Here is a 21,187-nt window from a genome sequence, read left to right on the forward strand (position 1 = left end):
TCTCTCTGTGGGGCCGGGGGTCTGCCGGGCGTGCCGGCGGCATGGGGTTGAGCGGGACGCGGCAGGCTGGGAGCGGCAGCACTGCCCGGGCGCTGCGGGCAGCAGAGCCCTGCGGGAGTTGGTCCTCGGGAAGGGGCTTCGCGGCGCCGGTGCCCCCGCTCGGCTCCGGGGTGTCCGGGGTTCGCGGGACCGGCGGGCAAAGGGACCCGGGGGCGCCCGCACTCGGGCGCGGTCACGCCCCCAGCACAGGACACGCCCCCTCGTCAATCCACGCCCCTTGGTACGGCCACGCCCTCCGGGCGCGCCCCCTCTGTTCCTCTCTGCGCGGGCCCCGTGAGGTCACTTCCGGGCCGGGCCGGAAGCGGCGGAGCGCGCCGGCGTTTAAACCGCGCGGTGCCGCGCGGCCGCTCTGGCACTGGGACCGGCACCGCCCCCCCGGGACCCCCGGCATCTCCCCGGGACCCACTTTGAGCCACCCCACTCTCTCCACACACCCTCTCCGAACCCTTCCCGACGCCCCGTCCCGGTGCCCCGCCCCTTCCCCCCCCTCTTCGCGCCATGCCCATCCGTGCCCACTGCACCATCTGCTCCGACTTCTTCGACAACGAACGGGACGTGGCGGCCGTGCCGTGCGGGCACACCTTCCACCATGCCTGGTGAGGGACGGGACCGGACGGGACGGGACGGGTCGGGTGGGATGGGGGGGCGTAGGGCGGGCCGGCTGCTCCCGTTGGGTGTCAGCCGTGACCCGCTGCTCCGGCTCTGAGAGGCGCTCGGGGCGGCTGCAGCAGCCCGGGGTGTGCTCGTTAGACACTGGAACGGGCTGCCTAGGGAGGTGGTGAGGACACCGTCCCGGGAGGTGTTTCAGGAAAAACTGGAGGTGGCACTCGGTGCCCTGGTCTGGCTGACAGGGTGGTGTTGGGTCACGGGTTGGGCTCGAAGATTTCGGAGGCCTTTTCTGTGATTGTGTCGCTCCGCTGCCGGCGGGCTCCCTTCTCTCCGGAGGCCGGTGCCAGCCGTGTTGGATTGTGGTGAAGCCTCCCTGGCAATTCCATGCTACTGCTGGAACCGTGCTGGAAATGTCTGTGTTGGAAGGAAACGATTCTTCTGAGGAAATAAACTTTGCGTGGGGGGAGAGGGTGGGCACTTGCTTTCCTGGCTGACAAACTCGGAGTGGCACCACGGGGGTGATTGTCACCTTTTTCGGCTGGGCTTCTTGGGCTCGCTCTCCTCCAGCAGCCAGCGGAGGAGGGAGAGCTTCCAGAGGTAACCTGCCAGCTTCAGGCTGTTACCCTGCTCCCAAAATAAACCTTTCCACCGTGACGTGATGGCTCGGTTGCAAAATGCATTAGTGGCTCTGCTGGGGAGCGCAGCAGGTTTGCATCCATCATGTCGGAGCAGAGAGCGGCCCGGTCCTGCCCGCTTCGCAGATCCGTGTTCAGTGGCACCCCCTGGAGCTGCCCGCTCCGCAGATCCGTGTTCAGTGGCACCCCCTGGAGCTGCCCGCTCCGCAGATCCGTGTTCAGTGGCACCCCCTGGAGCTGCCCGCTTCGCAGATCCGTGTTCAGTGGCACCCCCTGGAGCTGCCCGAGCTGGATCTCGGCTGTCACATCCTGATATAGAGCAGCTCTTGTGCCGCGCCTTGCGCGGATCCGCTCACTCCTGCGAAACTGAGGTTGTTCAAAACCTGTCTCCCAGAGGGATCTGAGCTCTGTGAAAGCTCTGCCCCGGTAAAGATAAGCTCACATGCTAAATTCAGCCCGGGATTGTCTCGTGGCGTTCCTATCGGCCACACCGCTGGGCTGAAGGCTTGTGGTTCTGCTTTGGTGTGCAACGAGGAGCCACATCCTGCTGCCTCCTGGGGAGCTGAGGTTGGCCCCTGGGAGCAGCACTCCTGGATTTTAAGGATTTACTGCCTGTTACCTTTTCCTTTCTCAGCCTCATCCAGTGGTTTGACACTGCACCGAGCCGGACGTGCCCGCAGTGCAGGATCCAGGTAAAGCCATCACCTGTACACACCTCTGTGTCTGTGGCATGGTGCCCTGCAATGGCACCGAGGGGCTGTGGGGTGATGCCTGAGGTAGGAGACAGAGCGATTTTCTGTCACTTGGGACTCCCCAAAGGCTGAGAGGATCAACTCCCCTCCATAGCCCTTCTGATTGGAGTGGACTGAGGGTGCCCTGCCACGTCACTGCAGCTTCACCTGGAAGGGGCTCTGGGTTTTCACAGCTTTTATTTAGGCTGGGTAAGTATTGGCAGGATGACAGAAAGGGCTGCAAGGGGATGATGGGGACACCTGACTTGTGTTTCTGAAGTGGCCAGTTCCTTGCTCTCAGGTGAGGAGCCCGTTCTGCTGTATGTGGGCCTTATAACATGTCCTGGCTTTGCAGCATTTGGCCCTCCTTTGAGAAGAGCAAAGGCTGGGGAGGGAGGGAGGGAAGGATGTGCTCTGCTTCTGAGATGGGAAGCTGAGGCTTGGGTTTCCAGTGGCTTAATTGGGACCTGAACTTCTTTGAAGTCCCTTGTGTCACCAGCCTTCGTGCTGCCAGTAGGTCTTGGCGTGGAGCGAATGCAGGAGATGTTTCCTCGCTCTCAGATGTAAATTTTTATCCAGCTGCAGCTTGGGCTTACTCTCTGTTCGTGCTTCTTTCTTCCTCTCAAGGTCTTGGCCCTTGTTCCTTCCCTGACTTGTTGATTCCCTCTGTTCTTCTCTGCCTCTTACATCTCTGGGTTACCATGGAGTTATCGCGAAATAACATCTTATGTGGCAGTAACCATGCAATTAGCTGGTGTCATGACTGTATATAATACTTAAAACACAAAGCTGTAACTGCATGGGGGAGGTGTGGAGAGCTATCAAATTCAATTACAGCACCTTCTGCCTGCAGAAAGCAGCACGTACTTCTGTCTTAGGATTTGGCATCATGTTAGCTCAGCGTCAGCTGCTTGGGCCTGGGCTGCCAGAGAACAGACTGCGCTCGAGTCAGAAATGTCTGAATCTTTCTACTGAGGCTCAGGAGCTTGGCTGGAGCTGCACTCCCAAAAAACTGAGTGGGGGGTCTGCTGCTGTGCTGATGAGCCAAAGCAGAGCATCAGCCCTAATGGCATCAAGCATGTGATCTCATTTGCCTTTCATGGCCTTGTCATAAGATGGTACCTTCTCCCCCTCCATCCGTATTCCATATCTGTGGTTTCCATATTTGTGCCCATCAACCTCTTCTGTCTCCTGTGTCTAGGTCAGCAAAAGACACATCATCAGTAAGCTGTTTTTTGATGTTGCCCTGGAGGAGCAGGCAGCACCGGATGCAGAGACCTTGCAGGTAATTTGACTGGGGGTTCTTCCCTTGTATGATGCTTCAGCCTCTTGGAAGCGTGGCCTGGACTGCCTGTGCTCTCCAGGAGGTGCTTCCCAAGCTGGAGCTTGCTGCACTCATGTTTCTGACCTGGAGCACATCTGTCTCTATGAGGTGATTTAAAGTTCTCCCTGACTAAATCCCATGTGGTGACTCAAGAAGCCTCTTCTACTTTGCTGCTCTTCCTTCTGGTTCTCACATTACCTGGAAGTCTCCTGAAGCAGCATCACATCAAACTGCTGCTTCTCCCCTGGGAATGAGGCTACAGAGCTCTTCCCAAAGGCAGGAGAAGGGAAATCCCAGATGCAGTGAATTGCCGCTGGTGTCTGTGGCTTGGTTGCACATGTGGTCTGCTGACCGCTCTGGAAAAAAGGGGCTGTTAGAGGAAGTGTCCCCTGCTCCCTTCTGTGCAGCTTTCACAGGCTGAAAGAAGTGGGGCAGGGTGGGGAATAAGTCATAATTCCCCAAGAGATGTTAGGAAAGGAACTGCCTGAAGCCACACCGGCAGCAGTGGACAGGGCTGAGGCTCGGTCCCTGGGGGAATCCTGGCTGGAGCTGGGGTGGTGGGTGGTGTTCTCGAGGTGCCACCCCTGGGTGTGGAGGGCTGGGAGTGAGTGGGGATGAACACAGAGCAGCTGTGCCATGTTCTCCTCCTTTGTGTGGATGACACAGGGTTCCTTCTGTCTTGGAGTTATCTGTTCCAAAAAAAAGTGGTCGGTTGACCTTGGTATAACAGGATGGTTGTACCCTCTTGTGTTTAGAATCAGCATGTGCAGCAATTACCATAATTAGCAGTTGCCATGACAATTCTGTATGTATATCATATGTCTTTAAAATAAAGCCAGCCAGACTATAATGTCAGGAGCACTGTCGTTCTCCAAGACAACTAATTTTACAAAACTGAAGGCCAAAGTCTGTGTGCTGAGGAAATGGAGGAGCATCTCTGGGCACTGGGGGCTTTTTGCCCTCAGAGCAGATAAACATTGCCTCTGGTACATATTCAGATCTGGTCTCACAAGTGTAATTAGACGAGTGACTCGGAAATGGGTTGACTGGAGAGAATTGCCCTAGAAAAGCTTTCTGTTTTCTCTCACCCCCACCCCAGGATCCAAGATGGGTTCTCCCAGCCTTCCCCCTCCAGGCAGGCTGTGCAGAGCTGTTCCCTTCCTTGCTCAAGGGCAGGTCTGTGGAGCTGCTCCTGCACAACAAGCTTGATGGTAACTCCTCCTGCTCCTATAAATCTTGTTGTGTGGCCATCAGAGCAACATCTAGCCCTGAGTGTTTTGCCTGCTTAATGAGGACACTGAGGTCACCAACAGGAAAGAACCAAATATTTTCTGTGTAAATTAGCATTGTCAGCTTGTGTTGGTATTCATTGCTATGTGCATTCGAGTTGCTGCTGGGCTGATACTGGTTTGTCAACAGTTCCATGTGTTGTGCTGCCTCGTTTCTGGAGGACATGGAGCACCTTAATAGCCATGGATGCCTTGTTCGCCATGGGTGGGGGATTTAATATCCATCTATTTAATATCCATCTATCCTCTGCAATGAGGTATCTAATTCTGGCCAGGCAGCAGTTCAGCAAAGCCAACACACAGTAGACCAAGCCCAGGCTCTCAAGGCTGAGAAAAGAATTGGTAACATCCTTGGCCAGAAGGGGTTTCACCTGAAAAAGCCCCCTGGCTGGCCCTCTGAGAGCCTGGGCATAGAGTGGTATTTGTCTCTGTAATCAATTGGAGCTGTATCTGTGTAGTCTACAAATGTCCTGGAATGAGTATTTGGCCTCCTGCCATGAAAAGGGTGTGCTAGAAAGCAGAGTGTGTAGCTGTGGTCTGCTTGTCATCTTGGGGAGGCAAGCTTGGGATCCTCTTTTGAGAACCAGTCTTAGGCACCCAGTGAAGTGGTCAGAAGAGCTCCCTCGTGATCTGAAACCTTCTCCTGTTGTTGCAGAATTATCCAAATTATCTTTTGGATAGTAATTGTCTTCGGTGCTGTTCCTCATTCTTGCTTCTGCTCTGAAATGTCTGCGGTCAAAGGAGTGCGGGGGCTGCTTTGCTTTCCACCCCCAGGCATGAACTTCAACGGAAACACCAGAGGGAACCTGTATCCCCTGAGTAGCTGTGGTGGAGGATGAGGGATTTCAGATTAGGTTGATGAATGAGGTAATGTTACACAGCTGCCCGCAGTAGCCCAGGATTTCTGTGCTATCATGATAATTGGCACATCTTCTGAGCTCACTAATCGTTCCTGAATAGGACTCTGAGGAAGCTACTCCAGAATAGTTCCTGCAGCAGAGTTAATTCCACCTCAGCCCTCCAGCAGTTGTGCCCCTGGGGGCAAATCCAAGTCAGCTCTGCTAGGCTTTGCATTTAGTCCCTTCTGCTTACCAAGCTTTACATCCCATATTTTCTCTCCTGCCTTCATTGTCACTAGCAGAGCTTTGCTCCGGTCCCGTCAGATCCGTGGTCACTGGTGGTGCTATTCTTGGCTCAGATTTGCATGTAGCATTCCGGGTTGCACAGATTTGTGTGCTCTGCTTCAGTTCTGTGTTGGCATTTTATTGTGGTTTTATTCCACTGCAGTTCCTGCCTGACTTGTTATGTGCTTTCCTCTGCAGTTCTCTAACACAGCTTTTTAAGTCATCTTCTGTTGACTCTTTCCTGCATATATTTCTCTCTCTCTCTGGGTTTTTATACATACATACATATATGTATATATATATAAAAATAGCCTCTCTTTGTAACCTCTCTACATTTCCTTTGGCTATTCACCAGGGTTAAGTCATATCACCTCATTATCACTAATTTAAACTACAGGGCATTTGCTGCCTCTTTCTGATTCTTGATGAAGGCGTTAGAAATATTTGATGTTCCTCAGACCCTTGTGGCACCCAGGAGATGTTGTGCACCCTCAGTTTCGTGTGGTATGGATTAGTTTCTCAGTGATCTGTTTCCAGCAGTTCGATTGAGCTGTTAGCTTGTATCAGCATCCTGAGCTGCAGTGACTTCAGTGTCTGTCAGCCTGTTTGATTGCATGCTTGGTTACTTTCTCAGGTGTTTGAGTGTGCCCTCCTGTCTCCCACCTGCATCCAATTAAAGTTCACTTCAGTTTGAAGAACTCTCAATAATCCAGTCAGTCTGGCAACATCCCTGCCTTATTGCCTCGTTTAGGTAAAACATTATAAAAAATTGTTCCTGCCTGATTTCCTGTGTTTCCGTGAGAGCCTTCCAAAATTATTCAGCTTAAACAAGATGACTGACAGTGTGAGAAACACAAGGTTGTCAAGGCTAAGATGAAACTGTGATCCTCTCTTCCCCCCCCTCTGAAGGATGCCAGTTGGAGGTGCTCTTTGCGTTCCCTGTGATAGTCCTGGCTTGTAACTCTGTGCTTGCTGTTTCTGTGTTCCCTCCTTAGCACCTGCCTGGTGCAAACGTCCTGCTGAGAACCCTCTGGTCCTTTTAGGATGTGGTGAAAGCATCTCTGCAGGGCGTTTCCTAATCGGGTTCTCTGTGTTGTGTTTCAGAATGAACTGGACAAGGTGAAGGCTCAGCTCTCCATGAAAGGTGAGTTCCAGCTGCCTGCAGGGGGCTGGCAGCCACAGTTGACAGGTCCTGGGCTCTATCGAGTGGCTTGTCCAGGTCTGAGGAACCCCTGTGCAGAGCCCACCCCCCTCTGAAACGGTGCAGGCTGCAAACTGTTTCGCTGGTACAGCTTCTTCAGAGCTTTTTCTGGGGTGGGACCATCCAAAGCTCTGCATGACAGAGCCCAGGCCTGCAGCCTGGCCCAGCTCTGCTGTAACTCAGGAGCTTACTGTGAGTTTAGACACACATGCAATTTTTTTTGCCCTTCTTCCTAATCAGAAGCTACAGAATTGCAGCACAGCTCTATCTGGAGCAGGCTTGAAAGCAAAACCCTTGGTTTGCTCACTGGGGAACTCACAGCTGTATGTGGCCAAGGCTCACTCCCTCCAGCAGATGAGAGGGTGAAAGTGGTGTCCAAAAGCAGCAGTGGGAAGGCTTTGGATTTGTTTGGCTGTTGCAGTGCCACATGTGTCGCGCGAAGAGCAGACGGAGTTCAGTGTGTGCTCACTTCCATTTTCCCATCTTTAATTTTAGAGGATGTTTGAGGGAGGCAGGAAAAGCAAAAGCCCTGGAGACTTGTCGATGGGTTTTAAGCATCGTCTGTAGGCAGCCTGTCATCAGAACATGAGTCATGAGCAGCAAAAGGAAAATGTCAGTCTAAGTGACAGAAATCCTAAAACATGCTAGCAGAAGGGAAAAAAAAAATGTTTAAAGAATGCTGGGGGCTCACCCACGCCCCGAGAGTTGTCTTCCCTCTGTATTCCCTGCATGCACGAGACAGACGTGAATAGCCAGTAGAATGAGGATTCGGTCCTTAGCCTGAGAGCAGAATTGGACAGTCTGCACAGCTCTATTCTGAGGCCTGTTCTCCTGCCAGCTCGGTTGAGTTTAGTGACTTGGTAGAGAGCCAGATCTTCTGGGGAAGGTGGCTGGGATTCTTGCTAGGATGTTATCCAAGAAAAACTGCTCGAAGGCCTGCTAATCTTCTCGGCTCCTGGTGAGTAGAGGTTGGATTTGACATTCCCTATCCCATTCTCTTTTCATATTGGAAATGCGAAGCTCCTTCCCACCTCCTGCCTCCTTTGCTGTGGGTACTCTGCTCTCTGCTGGTTCCTGTGTATAAGTTCTCCACGTGAAGCTGTGCTCTGCTCTGTGCTGTGCTGTGCAGAGGAGCTGTGGAACTGCCAGGCTCGGATCAGCTTGCAAATGGCTCAAGAGGTGCCGAGCTCCGAGCAGACCCAGCAGACGCTGTGGGAGGCACTCTGAATGAGCTGAAAACTCATTCCTGCAGCACAGAGAGCTTTGACTCCTGCCATCTGCCTCTGGGCAGCTGGGAACGGAGGAGGGGGAAGCCCTAACTCTTCTGGTGGGTGTGGAGTCCCTGCAAATGCAGGGGAGCGTCTCCAGGCTGTGCTGGTGAGAAAGGGTTATGCAGATCAATGGAGAAGCCACCCGCGTGCTTCTTCTGGGATACATTCCTCTCTTCTTCCCCAGTCCCACGTGGCTCTTCTACTCTCTGATCAAGCAGTGAAGCTGCACTGCAGGTCATGCTTCCACAGGATATGGTGGCACAATTTGAAACTGGATTGCTTGCGAGGAGAAGATTTTTGGAAAAGCACTGTTTGGCTCTCCACTCTTGTCAAGCTGGAGCCAGAGGCAATTTTAGCAAAGACTGAAGATGCTGAGCTGAAAAATTTACTTTGCTCTCAGCAGGGTTAGGTGGAGGGGCTGCTGCTTTCCCTCATTACCCAACTGTTTTGAGCTTTCCAGCAATGCTGGCTGTTCCCTGCGTAGGTCTGTCAGCTCCTGATGGTGGTTGTTGCTTCGTGAGCTGTTCTTCCCTTGTCTCGACAAAACAAATCAATATCTGGTGGTTTTTTTCCACCACCTTCTTTCTGGTGGTCAGAGGCATGTGTTCCTGGTTTGCCTGGGGAAGGAACAGCAGGACTCAGGTTTTATGACTGCAAAAGGTGGGGGCACTTGGGGAATCTGCTTAAGCTGTCATGTGTCCTGCAAAGTCCCCGGTGTCTCTGCTTCTTGCCCTTCGCAACATAGGTGCTGTGGTGATGGCAGATGCCAGAGTATGGTGTACCACTGCATACAGCTGCCCAATGGCACCCAAAGGGCTTCCTGGCACGTGAGGCTCCACGTGGAGAGGATGGGCTCGGAGCTCTGCTCTCCAGCTCTGTGACAGTGTGGTGTAACTCGAGAGGAATGATTCCCTTGTGCAAGCCTGGCTTTGAGAAAACGCAAGAGTTAAGATGCATCATCTCAACGCTAGCAGGGCTGGCACTGGAAAGCTATTAAAGGGAATTTTTTATCTTTAGTAAAGAAATCTTGAAGCCTGCTGGCACTGAGAGAAGCAGTTGCTCAGTACAGAACCTGGTGCAGACAGCACTTAGAGAAATGGCTCTCTCCAGGAACGGCCAAATTCTGGCAGCCTGGAGCTGGGACTGCAAGCAGTGAGTGCGCTCTGGCTGCTGTGGGGCAGCTGCAGTCTGGGTTACTGGGCCATGACCTTTTTCTTTCTTCTTTTCTTTTCCAGAGAAAGAAAAGCGAGAATGCCAGGCTGTTGTGGATGGGCTGAGGGACACTCTGGATGTGCGCAATACCACGATAGAGTCGCTCCAGAAGGTGCTGGGAGAGACAGAGATGCTGTGCTCCTCTCTCAAGGTACCCTTCCAGTCCCCAGCAGGACTTCAGCACTTACCATTGCACAGTCAGTGTTAGTTTTGCTGGAGGTCCCTGCAGGTCCTACTAATAAAGAGCTTGCGGTAGTGGGATTTTGAATCTGGTGCCCAGGTTTTCATTTTGTTTTTATTTATCAAAGCAAGTGGTGTTGCTGGACTCGAGGTCCTGTGTGTGCTCTGCCTGGAGGTGATTCAGAGGCATAGCAGCCAGGCCTGTGGTTTGTGTACAGGTGGCTGTGTGCTCAAGGCAGAGGTGGCCGTGGTGAGGGAGGGTTGACAGCCCAGCCTGGGGGGTGTGGCTGAGCCTTGCTAATGAAGTGGCAGTGCTGATCATAAAGGTAGCAGCGTGAGCCTAGTGTGGGAACTGGCCCCAGCGCCCCATTGCTGAAATGCTGGCTCCCTGTGGTAGAATGTTCTTCTGAAATGGGTTTAGGCCAGGCGGGATTCAAGGAAAATTAGTTTCTTAGTTTGACTGGGGGAGAAATCAAACTGAAAAATATGGAGGGGGAGTTGCAGGCTTCTGCTGAGTGGGATCTGATCCAGCTAACTCTCCTGTCTCTCCTCTGTTGCCAGGGCTTTGCTTCAGTTAGGTTAGTAATGTTGTGAAGTCCAGGGATCAAATATTCCTGTGTGTTTCAGCGTGCAGTGACTCAGTGTGTAGTCATGTACTGTGCGTAAACAGCAAGAGGAAAAGGGTAAGAGCAGGAGCTGCTTTGTTGGGATGTCTTGTAGCAGCTTTGCCTTGGGTGGGCTGGGCAGTCTCTGCTGTGTGAAGGTGATGTGCCTTCACATGATGGGGTGCAGGTAGGGGGGGTTCTGAGTTGCAGGCTGAAAGATGGGGTAGAGGTCAACTGCACTTCCCAAGCTCTCTGCCCCTTGGAGTATGGGTCTGACCCAGTATCCTAAAGTGCATCATATTCCTTGACCTGCAAGGTCAAGTGGCCCAGGGAGAGCTTGTAGATGCGTCATGGGGCTGTCTTGCTGTGCACCACCTGCAGCTGGGCTTTTCTGGAAGGAACCAGTCCAGGTCTACCTGACACTAGAAGGACAGAGTAATGAATTAAAGCCAGACAGGCCTTTCTGTGAGCCAGCACAACTCTTTTTACCCAGTCATGGGGTTATATCCAATCTGCTTGGGTGTAAAGGCAGCTGGGATCTTGCTGCTGGATTCAACATCTCTGTGCTTGGCTTTCCTCCCTTGACACTTCCAGAGGAAGCTCTGTGCTTATCTTGCCTGTTGCAAAACCCTCTCTTAAGTGCTTAAGTCCTTGTAATGAAAGTTGGGCAGGGCAGAAGGATTAGGGACCTGGAGGTATCTTTTCTGTGGTGTACGGGGTTTCCCAGCTGAATGCCAAGCACTGTCTTATACTGCATCATTAAAGATTAAAGCACTAAACTTCTGCAGTGAAAATCCAGGCTTAACTTGCTGTGACGCAGGTTAAGACTGCGCCGTTCCTGTCTTCTGCTGGCACTGTCAGCTGCTGCTGAACCTCTGTGTGAGAGTTTGCTGCTGTTTCAGGCTGGCAGAGGCTGGGGGCTCTGCTCCAAAAGGCTGCTGTGGGGATCTGAAGTGTAGAAGGTTCTGGTTAGGGAAAGCCAAAGATGGGCTCTGGTTAAGCAAGAGTAACATGTGAGCCTGCAACACTCTCACTCTGCAAATTCCCAGTGGTTTCACAGCTGTTTGGTTCCTGTGGCAGGAAGTGGATAAAATCCTTTAACTTCTGTGTGGGAAGGAGCTTTACGAAGCGATGGTCCTTTGCCAGGCCTCTCCCTAGAGTCAGTGCTGTGCGGAAACCAGGCCCGGAGCCTTTCGAAGTTGCTGTGTGAGATGCCCAGGCACACACAAACCTAGATGCATTGGAGTGGTGCTAATTCAGCTCTCCCTGTCCTCTGCCACACTGCAGATGTGTGCTTTTCCAGCTCAGCTGAGGTTTTGTGTTGCTGCTGGAGAGCCTGGAGAGGTGATGGCTGCAATAGGCTTGCAGCAGGTGAGCGAAGTGCCTGGGTTTGTGTCTTGTTTGGCTGAGGTCTCCCAAAAGAGACCCACTCATTCCTATTTATGCTCTAAGCAACTAATGGCAGGGAGAATATGGAGGCTAAAGCAATCAGCTGTGCACGGAGGAGAAGGTGATAGCCAGGTTTGCTTGCTGTGGACTCCATTGCTTTGTAAAACAGATTGTCACTGCGTACAGGGCACTGTGCAGCCCCTCCAGTGCTCCCAGCAGAGAGGGGCTACGATGTGGTGTCAGCTCCGGCCTCGCCTTGCAATTAGCACTGAGACCCTGCTGTGCTGGTGGGGGGCAGAGCTGGGGGTGCAGCAGGAGGGAGCTCAACTGTCCCTAATCCTGGGCTGCTGAGGTGGTGATAGCATTAAGAGCCAGTGTATGCTCCCAGCTGCCCGCAGCGCGCATAAGCCGGGATGTTTCTCTGACAATCCCTGGAGCCTTCCTAACGGTCTGTGTGTGCTTGCTTCTCTGCAGAAGCAGATGAAATTCCTAGAGCAGCAGCAGGAGGATAGCAGAAGTTCAAAGGAGGAGGCCCGCCGCCTGCGGAACAAGCTGAGAAGCATGGAGCGGTGAGATCCGGGGTGCTCCCTGGGCCTGGCAGGCTGGGCTGCACACCTCTCCCCTTCCTGGAGGGGGAGGGAGGGGTCCTGCTGGGTCTGCTGCAACATCCACCTTCACATGCTGCATCACCTTACCTGTAAGGTTGGAAACTGCTGCATTAGCAGGCCTGCCCTTGCCTGTCCCTGCTAGGTTTCTAGACAGCTGCTCTCATTAAAGAGCAGCAAGGCATGGTACTGGCCTCATCCCCAGTGCCCCAAGCATGGCTATGTGCCATTCCTGTTATCAGAGGATGCTGGGGCGGAATGCCAACCCAGGAACACAGTCAGCCACAGGGCTGTAGGGACTAAGAGCTGGGGCATCAGCTCCGTGTGCACTATGTGCGTACAGCTGCCCCTTCTCTAATCCAAGTGATGCTGCTCTTCCCTAGCGAAAAGCCCTGCTTGGGGTGAGGCAGCTGTGTCTCTTCCCTCATGACACCCAGAGTGTCTGCAGCAGGAGCTCAGGCTGCACCAGCCCCATGGGGGGAAGCAGGGCTCCTGTCGTTTTCCCTGCTCTGTTTGTGACTCATGAGCTGAGGGTATGTTTTTGTTTGGTTTCTTTCGTGCAGGATTGAGCTTTTGCTTCAGAGCCAGCGCCCCGAAGTGGAGGAGATGATCAGAGAGATGGGAGTTGGACAGGCAGCGGTTGAACAGCTTGCAATCTATTGTGTCTCACTGAAGAAGTAGGTGCTGCAGGCTTGGCACAGCTGACTAGTGCTGTCCTATCCTAACCTCAGCCCAGGGAGACCCTCCGCTGAGTAGCAGCAGGCACATGGGCTCTGCAGGGCTCTTTCCGCCTCTTCAGGCTTCCACTGGGTTTTGACTGACACATCCCGGGGACCTAGTTTGGAGCCTGTCACACTGAACTGTTCCTGTTGTCACTGTAGTGACATGTGTGTCACCATGGGAACTGTCTCCAGAGTTGTCAGTGCACCTATGAAGTGATGATGATTATTCCCTCTGCTTTCCTCTCGTGCCCGGGGGGAAGCGAGCGGATGAGGAGCTCCGGGTTGTGCCCTCTGCAGCCCTGCACTGTGCAGCTGTGGCCTCTGGCAAGGCAAGTCTGCACTGCTGCCCTCCCCTGCCTGGAAATCCATCTGGTCCTGCTGGGCAAAAACACAGCTTTTTTTGGGTCCATTCTGATGGCAGCTGAGTAACTGCAGCTTTGGTATGAAGCTGTAATGAGGCAAGTGTCCCTGTGGTGTAATTGGGAGTGAATGTGCATGGCCAATAGTGTGAAGTCTCTGAAAAGTCACTTAAATCAAAGTCCCCTGTTTGCTGCCAGCATGAAGACTGTGCTCTGTTGTCTGTCTGTCTTTTTCATTGGCAACTGAAATGTCTCTGGCTCTGGTTTCCATTTTGCTGGTGGAATCAGGCATGATATCCCTTGCAGGTTTTTTCTCCCCCATAGTGTAGCAGAATGTGTGACACACTGTTGGTACACTCAGCTCTCTTCCCTAAGGGGCTTTGTGTCTCCCGGGTTTTCTCTGGTGGCTCTGCAGTTCCAGAGCTTCAAATTAAGGTTCTAGGCTTGCCTCTGAGAAGTTCTAGCTCAATCATCTTGCAAACAGTGTGACTCTTTGGGTCTCTTCGCAGGGAATATGAGAACTTGAAGGAGGCTCGGAAGGTCTCTGTTGAGATGGCAGAGAAGCTGAAGAAGGAGCTGTTCTCTGTCAATAACAAGGTAAAGGGGAGAGTGTGAGTCACCAGGGTAACAGCTGGTCTATAGATCCCTGCCCACAACTGAGGCCCAAGGCTCTGCGGTGACCCACTCCCACACTGAGCACTTACCTGACTGTTATGGGTGTGTGGAAGGTCAGGCTGGGGTTTCTGGGTCAGGGTGTGATGCTGTGGTAAGCGAGCGGCTCATGGGCTGTTGTCAGGAGTGCAGTCTCTGAGGACAGTGGTAGGGCAGCATGTGCAGAGCCAGAGTTTGGCAGGGAGCCTGGGCTGGAAGGCAGCAGCACACAGGTGCTTCACTGCTCCCACTGGGTTCTGGAAGTAGCACTTCATCTTGTGACACTGCTGAGCGCTCAGCTGACAGCCTCTCCTTCTGCAGCACTGGGCCCCTTGGAAAGGTGGGAAGGGGTTTGGAGCCAGTGTCAGTTGAGCAAGGCTTAGCCCTGGCTTGGCACAACCAGTCACACCCAGCCTTGTGCCTTTGGCCAGCTGAACTGGGCCAGGGCTCCTTCATCATGCTGTGCCCAGGCAGGAGAGGTTCCCAAAGTGCAGTGAGGACATGCAGGTGGCCCTGCACAGACCCTGCCTGGGCTGGTCTTGAACTGGTGCAGAGCTTGGGAATGCTGACATGCCTCTGCTGACATATGCTCCCCCCTGCTCCAGGCCTGGCTGGGCCGTGTTAGCTCAGGCCAGGAAGCACTTTGTCTGTTCTGGTAGCACGTCCCCGTGAAAAGTGTGTGCCTGCAGCCTCACTCTCCAAGGCGCAGGTGTTCCCTGGGGCATCCCCATCTCTCAGCCAACAAAGTAAGAAGCTGTGGGTGGCTTTGGCCTATTTTTGTTCCTCAGCCATAGCTGTTGTCCCCTCAAAAGGAGAAGGAGGTTTTCAGATTGCTGTGCTGCTCCCCAGGAGTGTTAACCCCCTACACAAGGTGCTGCTGCTGGAATTGAGCTGTTCCAGGCTGAGTCAGAGCCAAGCTGTGATCACAGCTGGGTCAGGAGGATGCGAGTCAGTGCACTCAGGGCTCAGGGCTTGGCTGACAGGGAGCTGACTGTACCTACAGTCTGTGGGCTGGCCCAGCCTCCAGGACCCACAGAAATCTCTGATGTGGTAGCCATCCACTTCCTGACCCCTGCTTCTGGCATGCTTCCCTGTTGAATCAGGCTTGTCCATGTGCCAGCACTGCTGATGCACAGCCATCCTCCAGCCTGTGGTTTGTAATTCTTGTGCTCTGGTGTGTCCAAAGTCCTGCAGGAATTCAGAATGCAGCCACCAAGTGTTAGAACAGGGAAAAGCTGTCGCCGTCAGGCATAAATGTTCAGGAAAGGCTGGGCAAGCAGCCCTAGAGATCCCTCTGCAGGCAGCTTGTGGAAGTGGGTAGGGATTGGCTTGTGCTGGTACAGGAGAGATTGGTCAGACTGATACAGGAAAATTGAACCCTTAAACAGGAGAAGTAGCATGTGGTGCAGAGCCCGCTGCTCTCACAGGGGTCTGCAGTCTCCCTTACCCAGTGGTGTAACCCACACTCTGCTCTTGTATCCTGCAGCTGCAGAAAACAACTTCAGACTTGGAAAAGACACAGGAGGAGTTAAAAAGCACCCAGAAGGATCTGAAGAATGCAGACAAGGAGATCTTGGTGAGAATATCATTCCTCAGTCTGCAGTAACTGGCAGCTGGCCATGGCCTGCAGCTGCAAAGCCAGGAGTTATGCTGGCTTTTGCTCAGTGACTAAGTTTCCCAGCCCACCTCTGAGCTCCACCTGATGCTGATTTATGGAAAAGGGGCAAAGTATCTACTAGAAAATCTTTCCTTATCTCACTGTCTGCTTTCCCTTTTCCCTCTAGAGTTTGAAGAAGAAGATAGACATCCTGCAGGATACTCTGAAGGTCCCATCTGTAACCAGAGAGACACTCAGTCGGCTAGTCTTTGAAAGGTTAGTGAGCTGTATCCTCAGATACAGGCCAAGGACAGTGGTCATGGGTCCAGAGCAAGAGCTGACAGTTTAATTAGCTGGGGAAGTAGAGACATGCTAGTCTGGCAGGCATCGCAGTAGTATGGTTGTTTTGTTCTTTGTATCCTTTTTCTTGTGGCTGACTGGAAAAAGTGCATATCTCTGAGGGTTTGGGTCAGGACCAGGTGGAGGAATGGCCTGGGTTTTGAAAAACTCTTTGTTTCTATGTCCTGCCAGGGAAACATCCCTAAAGCTTCTCTTCTGGTTGTTTCAGAGCTGGCCTTCTGGTGAGCATGGCATGGTGTATGGGGACCAGAGATCTTAGCCAGGCAGAGGAACCTAGCCTGAGAAATGACATCTCATGTTTTTATTCAGCCTTTCTTGTGAGGAACCTGTGCCATTACCCCAGTACAGCAAGCTGGGTTGTGTGCACAGAGCAGCAGTGTGATTCCCTGGACTCTGGGTGCTGCTGTTGTAGCGCAGCCCATTCGAGGGGGAACAGTAGTTTAGGGCATTGGCTTTAAACTCTGGGGTTTGGATTGTCCTTCCTTTGACATGCAGGCAGAACAGGGTCCCACTGCTGTCCTTGTGTGCAGCTCTGCCTTCCCTTCCCCTGCTGGGTGGCCCATGGTGGCCCAATGGCTGACGCTTTTCCTGGCCTTGCAGCCCCACTCCCGTGGAACTGCGGCACCCGAAGCTGCACCGCCCGGCCCACAGCGATGAGATCAACCTAGATGCCACTTTTGATGTGGACACCCCTGAGCATCAGCCCTGCACATCCCCCTTCAGCCCTGCAAAAAGGCAGAAGCTGGATAAAAGGCCGTGAGTTCCCCCTCCTCTCTCTGCTTCTAAAGGAGATCAAAGTCTCGCTGCTTTGGAAGTTGCTGTGTGAGATCAGATAGCTCTCCAGCTGCCTGATGGCGTGCTGCAAGCTTTGTCGTCATTTGCTTGGCCTTGTCTGTCCTTGCCTGCTCCACTTGAACAATAAATCTCTGCTGATTTGCTCCTTGGGCTTCTTACAGGCCTCCCGTGGTAAACCTGGCAAAGAAAGTTCTGAAGGAAACAGTGGAGGTAAAAGAACTAACCTTGATTTTCTGTATCACCTCTTTGATTCTGCTGTTAATAAGCTTGGGATAAAGGATCCATTTTTTCCATGTAGAAGCCACTGTGGTCATAGACCATCCCATCTATAGAACCACAGTATGTGCTTCAAAGTGCTTTCCTTCATGGTCTCCTAGAAGCACTATTGCTGCCTTGGGCCCCCTGGAAGGACAGGAGAGGGAGAGTGGAGGCCCACGTGCTTCTTGCTGATGACTTTGCCCCAGGTGTGCTTGGCAAATACCACGTGGAGCTGACCACAAGGGCTAGGGGTCAGCTGAGGTGGCTGTTCCCAGCCTTGCTGGGGGCAGTGTCCTGCCTACCAGGCACTGTTCTACATGAGCCCCAGTGGGAGGCTGGAAGCTGCTGGTTTTCAGCCTGACATGTGGTATGGCAGTAGCCATTATCCTAAATAGCTGTCTGTGTTATTAATGCTGCCTGTATGTGGACTCCTTTAACCATCATGATCTCCTGAATGGGCTTTTCTTGTTTGTTTTTGTTTTTTTTTTTTTTTTTGGTGGGACAGAACTGGGCAGATGATGTGGAGGATGATGTTCTTAAAGGACTCTTGCCAGCATTCATCAGAAACTCTGTTCTCTCCAAGAAGGCATCTATGGGCAGCCTGCTGGGTCCCCACAAGAACATGGGTACTGTAAGTATGACTGTCCAGTTGGTGAGTGTGTCCAGGGCTGGCAGTGCCACCTCTGTCCTGAAGTGACCCTGCAGGAGGAAGCGAACCAGGCTTTTACCTTGCCACATACAGTGTGTGGAAAATAAATCTTGGAGCACAACCTGGCTACTTCCCAGTCCTGCAGAGCTCCAGGGATGACAGATGCTCACTCCCTTCCTGGCAGCAGACTAAGTGGCTCTCTCTGTCCTATTCCTCTGCCTCCTTGGAGCTTTGGGTGTTTTCCTTGTATTCCTCTCTCCCAGTGACAAAATCCTAAGCCTTGCCTGGAAGGCTCGGCTTGCCTCAAGAAGTGCCCAAGATTCCCAAACTTTATTAATACCCTTCAGTCTGTCTTTTTCCAAAGGTGAGGGCTTAGCCCAAGCGCTGAGTTTTTCCAGGTGCTTTAACCCCTCTCCAAAAGCTGTGGCCTGCAAGGCTCTTCCTTGCCCATAACCAACAGGAGGAGGGGTAGCCACGGCTCTGTGCTGCTGCTCCAGGCTCATTTGTTTCTCTCTCCTAGGTGAGGACTGGGTATGATGGCATGGGAGGCAGAACGAAGTTCATACAGCCTGTATCCTTTCCTGCAGCTCATGTGGCAGTAGGAATGCTGTGGGCACCTCATTTCTGTTCTTCCTCCTTGGTCTCAGCCCTCTTGGGGACTCCTCTGTCCCCCAGTCAACAAAAAATGGACAGGGACCCTCAAGGAATTCTGACTCTCTGGCTCTGAACAAGTCTGAGCTCAGCAAAGGCATCAAGGACCTGAACTTGCTGGGAGCACTTGTGGCTCGTTCAGGGGAGCCCATCAGCTAGAAATCTGTGCAATTTGCTGGGACTGCCTGTGCCCTTGAGATCTTGGAGCAGCAGTGTGGCACAGCCTCTTCCTGGCCACGTGCCTGCCAGCCCGTGCAGCCAGAGCCTTCATTCCTGCAGGATCCTGCTGCTCCTCTCTGGTGAGGAGTGGCTGGGCTGAGCTCGCCCTGTGGGTGTGGAGCTTCTCCTCCCCTGGGGTTGCTCCTGCAGGCTCTGGCTGCTCTGCCTTTCCCGGCACAGTGCACTGGCTCTGAACGTCTTGAAGCTCAGATCTGTACACTTAAATGCTGTTTTGTGTGCATGGGGGTAGTATAGAATCATCAAGGTTGGAAAAGAGCTCTAAGATCAGAGCCCCTCAGCACTGCCAAGCCCACCACTGAACCATGTCCCTCAACACCATATCTACTTGTCTTTTGAACACTACCAGGGACAGTGATTCCACCCCTTCCCTGGACAGCCTGTTCCAATGCTTGACCACGCATTCAGTGAAGGCATTTTTCCTGATGTCCAATCTGAACCTCTCCTGGGTGGGAAGTGTTCCTTGACTCATGGGACAGGTGTGTGTCTGAGCTCTGCTGCTGTGAAAAGGTAGCAAAGCCCGTGCTGTCCTGCAGGGAGTTTTTCCTTGGGTGTAGATGTATGGCTGGGTCCTAGGTCTGTGGTTCAGGCTGGCCTGCAGCAGGTGTTGGATCACTTGTGTCCCCAGGGCACTGGTCTGTGCTTTCCTTGACAGTTTCACCTCCAGACGAACCTGGCAGAAATCCGACCATTAGCAGTGAAGAGCAGGAAGAAGGTGTCCAGGCCAGCATCTGCATCTCTTTCCACATCTTCCTCCAGCAGCAGTCAGGCCAGACTGGACAGTTTCCTGCAGTGAGAGCCCCTCGCTTTCTGGGAGAGGCTGGGAAGGGGCTGCAGGGAGAGCACACTCACCCAGAGCCTGGCACAAAGCAATGTGCAGCCACCACTGTGCGGGGGTGCTGTTTGCAAAGCACTGATGTGCCTTGTGGGTGAGACAAGGTGCCCTCTACAGAATCCTGGACTTGCAGCAAGCCAACAGGAGACCAAGCCTCTGGATAATGCTTGGACTGAGTTACCCACCTCATTTTACCACTCCTTCCTTCTTTTTTCATGTAGAAGCAGCAGGGTTTTTTTGTCTTCTGGCCTGCTCAGAGCTCTGCAGTTGCTGCTGCTTTGGGCTCTCAAACACCAGACCCCAGGTGGAACTGCATTTCTTGGATGCAGCCACAAGCTAGAGGTGTGGGAAGGGTATCTGGGATGGGAGTTTGGGGAGGAGCAGGGAGAAGGGACCTGGACCAACTCCATACCTGATGTAAATAGTTCGAGTAAAGTTTCCTGGAGGAAGAAGTGTGCAGAGCAGGCTGTGCTGCTGTGGAATGTCTGTATATTCATCATCAAATTAAACACCTTCCCTTGACCACAGGCCTGTGTGGGCTGGGGAGACCCACATGTGGGCCTGGGGGTTGTGCTGCCCTGCCCTGGTTTGGGCCGTGAAGTCCACTGAGTTCTTGCAGGCTTGGCACTGAAAGTGCTGACTGGGGAGAAGGGTGTTGAGGTGATACCCTGCCCTGCTTAGAAGCAGAGATAGGTGGGCTGGTGTGACTTGGCACATGTTTATGTGAAGCTTGTTTAGGAATTTCTATATTTTAATAAGATTACAGAGTATTTTTGTTATTTTGTAACTGTTCTGCCTAGCAATTTGAGGGTTTGGAATGGCCTGAAGAAGTGCTGAAGAATGGCTCCCTTCAGGGGAGGGGGGGAGACTGCTGGGGCTGAACCTGTCTGGGCTTCTTCAGCTTGGAGACATGGAACAGGAGATCCCCTCCTGCCCCCCGAAGCAGGGCTGTTTGAGCTGCAAGGAACAGACATGGTGAGGCACCTAATACAGCACTCTTGTACAAATCTAATGTTTCCCATTTCCAGCTGCTTCAGGCTGGAAGTCTTAGTACCTGGACTGGCTAAAAAATGTGTTTTTAGGGAATAAAATATACTGCTGTGCACACTTGTGGCTTCTGAGTATTTTCTACCCTCTTGCAGCTCAGGGTGGAGGGCTGAGCTCGGGTGCTGAGTGTGGGGTGATTGATGTGCCTGACCCTTCAGAAACCTTTGTTGCTAGCTCAGGAGACAGGCCCCTTGTGCAGGGAAGGGCTGTGCTGGGTTGAAGCTGTGAGGAAAGTGAGGCCCACTTCCAGGGCAGTGAACAAGGCAAATGCCTGCAGAGCATGAGCTGTGTCTCACTTGCATCACTTGGGGCTGACTGCAGAATGATGTGAAATGCAGGGAGAGTTTGGAGGAGCGGGAGGAGAAGGTTCAAAGGGCTGGAAAACAAGCTCGAGATGCAGGAAGCAGGGGCTTAATTAGGCAGAGTTAATTCTGCAGAGGAGAAGCCTGGGAGAGGGTCTGCAGCAATCCTCTTGCATGGGGCCCTTGTCCCTTCAAGATAGGTACCCTGGTGTGTAAAAATGTGAGACTTGCTCTGGATCTCTCTGGCCTGAAGCAGGTTCAGGGAGACCCTTTTAAGGGGGTGGGAGTGGAAGTCTGGGTGTGTAGGGCTGGTGAGGGATGTGGGCTTCCAAATGGTGGGGTACTTGAGAGCTGGTGCTATGTCTGCCCAGAAAGGTAGAGCAGGTCCCAGCCTGCAGTGGAGGGGTTGAGAGGGGTTTTCAGGGCTGTCCTGCTCTAGCCCTGGTCTGGGGACCTGTCAGAGCCTGGGGAAGGAATTTGCACCCGATC

At 53.0% G+C, this 21,187-nt stretch overlaps 1 protein-coding gene across 1 annotated transcript; it reads left to right on the forward strand.

The window, feature by feature from the left end:
• The first annotated feature begins 359 nt into the window (after positions 1-359).
• On the forward strand, positions 360-20,455 carry TRAIP (TRAF interacting protein). Its single transcript, XM_032699337.1, has 15 exons — positions 360-656; positions 1,939-1,996; positions 3,237-3,320; positions 6,877-6,916; positions 9,480-9,607; positions 12,105-12,199; positions 12,799-12,912; positions 13,826-13,913; positions 15,454-15,543; positions 15,752-15,840; positions 16,525-16,680; positions 16,881-16,929; positions 17,483-17,608; positions 18,147-18,197; positions 19,182-20,455. The coding sequence occupies exons 1-15, from the start codon at positions 559-561 to the stop codon at positions 19,308-19,310; spliced, it is 1,395 nt and encodes a 464-aa protein (XP_032555228.1). The 5' UTR covers positions 360-558; the 3' UTR covers positions 19,311-20,455.
• The last annotated feature ends 732 nt before the right edge of the window (positions 20,456-21,187 follow it).

Source organism: Chiroxiphia lanceolata, chromosome 11 (genome assembly GCF_009829145.1).
Source record: "Chiroxiphia lanceolata isolate bChiLan1 chromosome 11, bChiLan1.pri, whole genome shotgun sequence".
NCBI lineage: Eukaryota > Metazoa > Chordata > Aves > Passeriformes > Pipridae > Chiroxiphia > Chiroxiphia lanceolata.

Bases quoted from the DNA above. Each gene is read 5' to 3' on its own strand.
- TRAIP (XM_032699337.1), top strand. From the start codon at position 559: ATGCCCATCCGTGCCCACTGCACCATCTGCTCCGACTTCTTCGACAAC. The intron at 9,608-12,104 runs GTACCCTTCCAG...GCTTCTCTGCAG, and splicing joins TGCTGTGCTCCTCTCTCAAG to AAGCAGATGAAATTCCTAGA. The intron at 12,200-12,798 runs GTGAGATCCGGG...TCTTTCGTGCAG, and splicing joins AAGCTGAGAAGCATGGAGCG to GATTGAGCTTTTGCTTCAGA.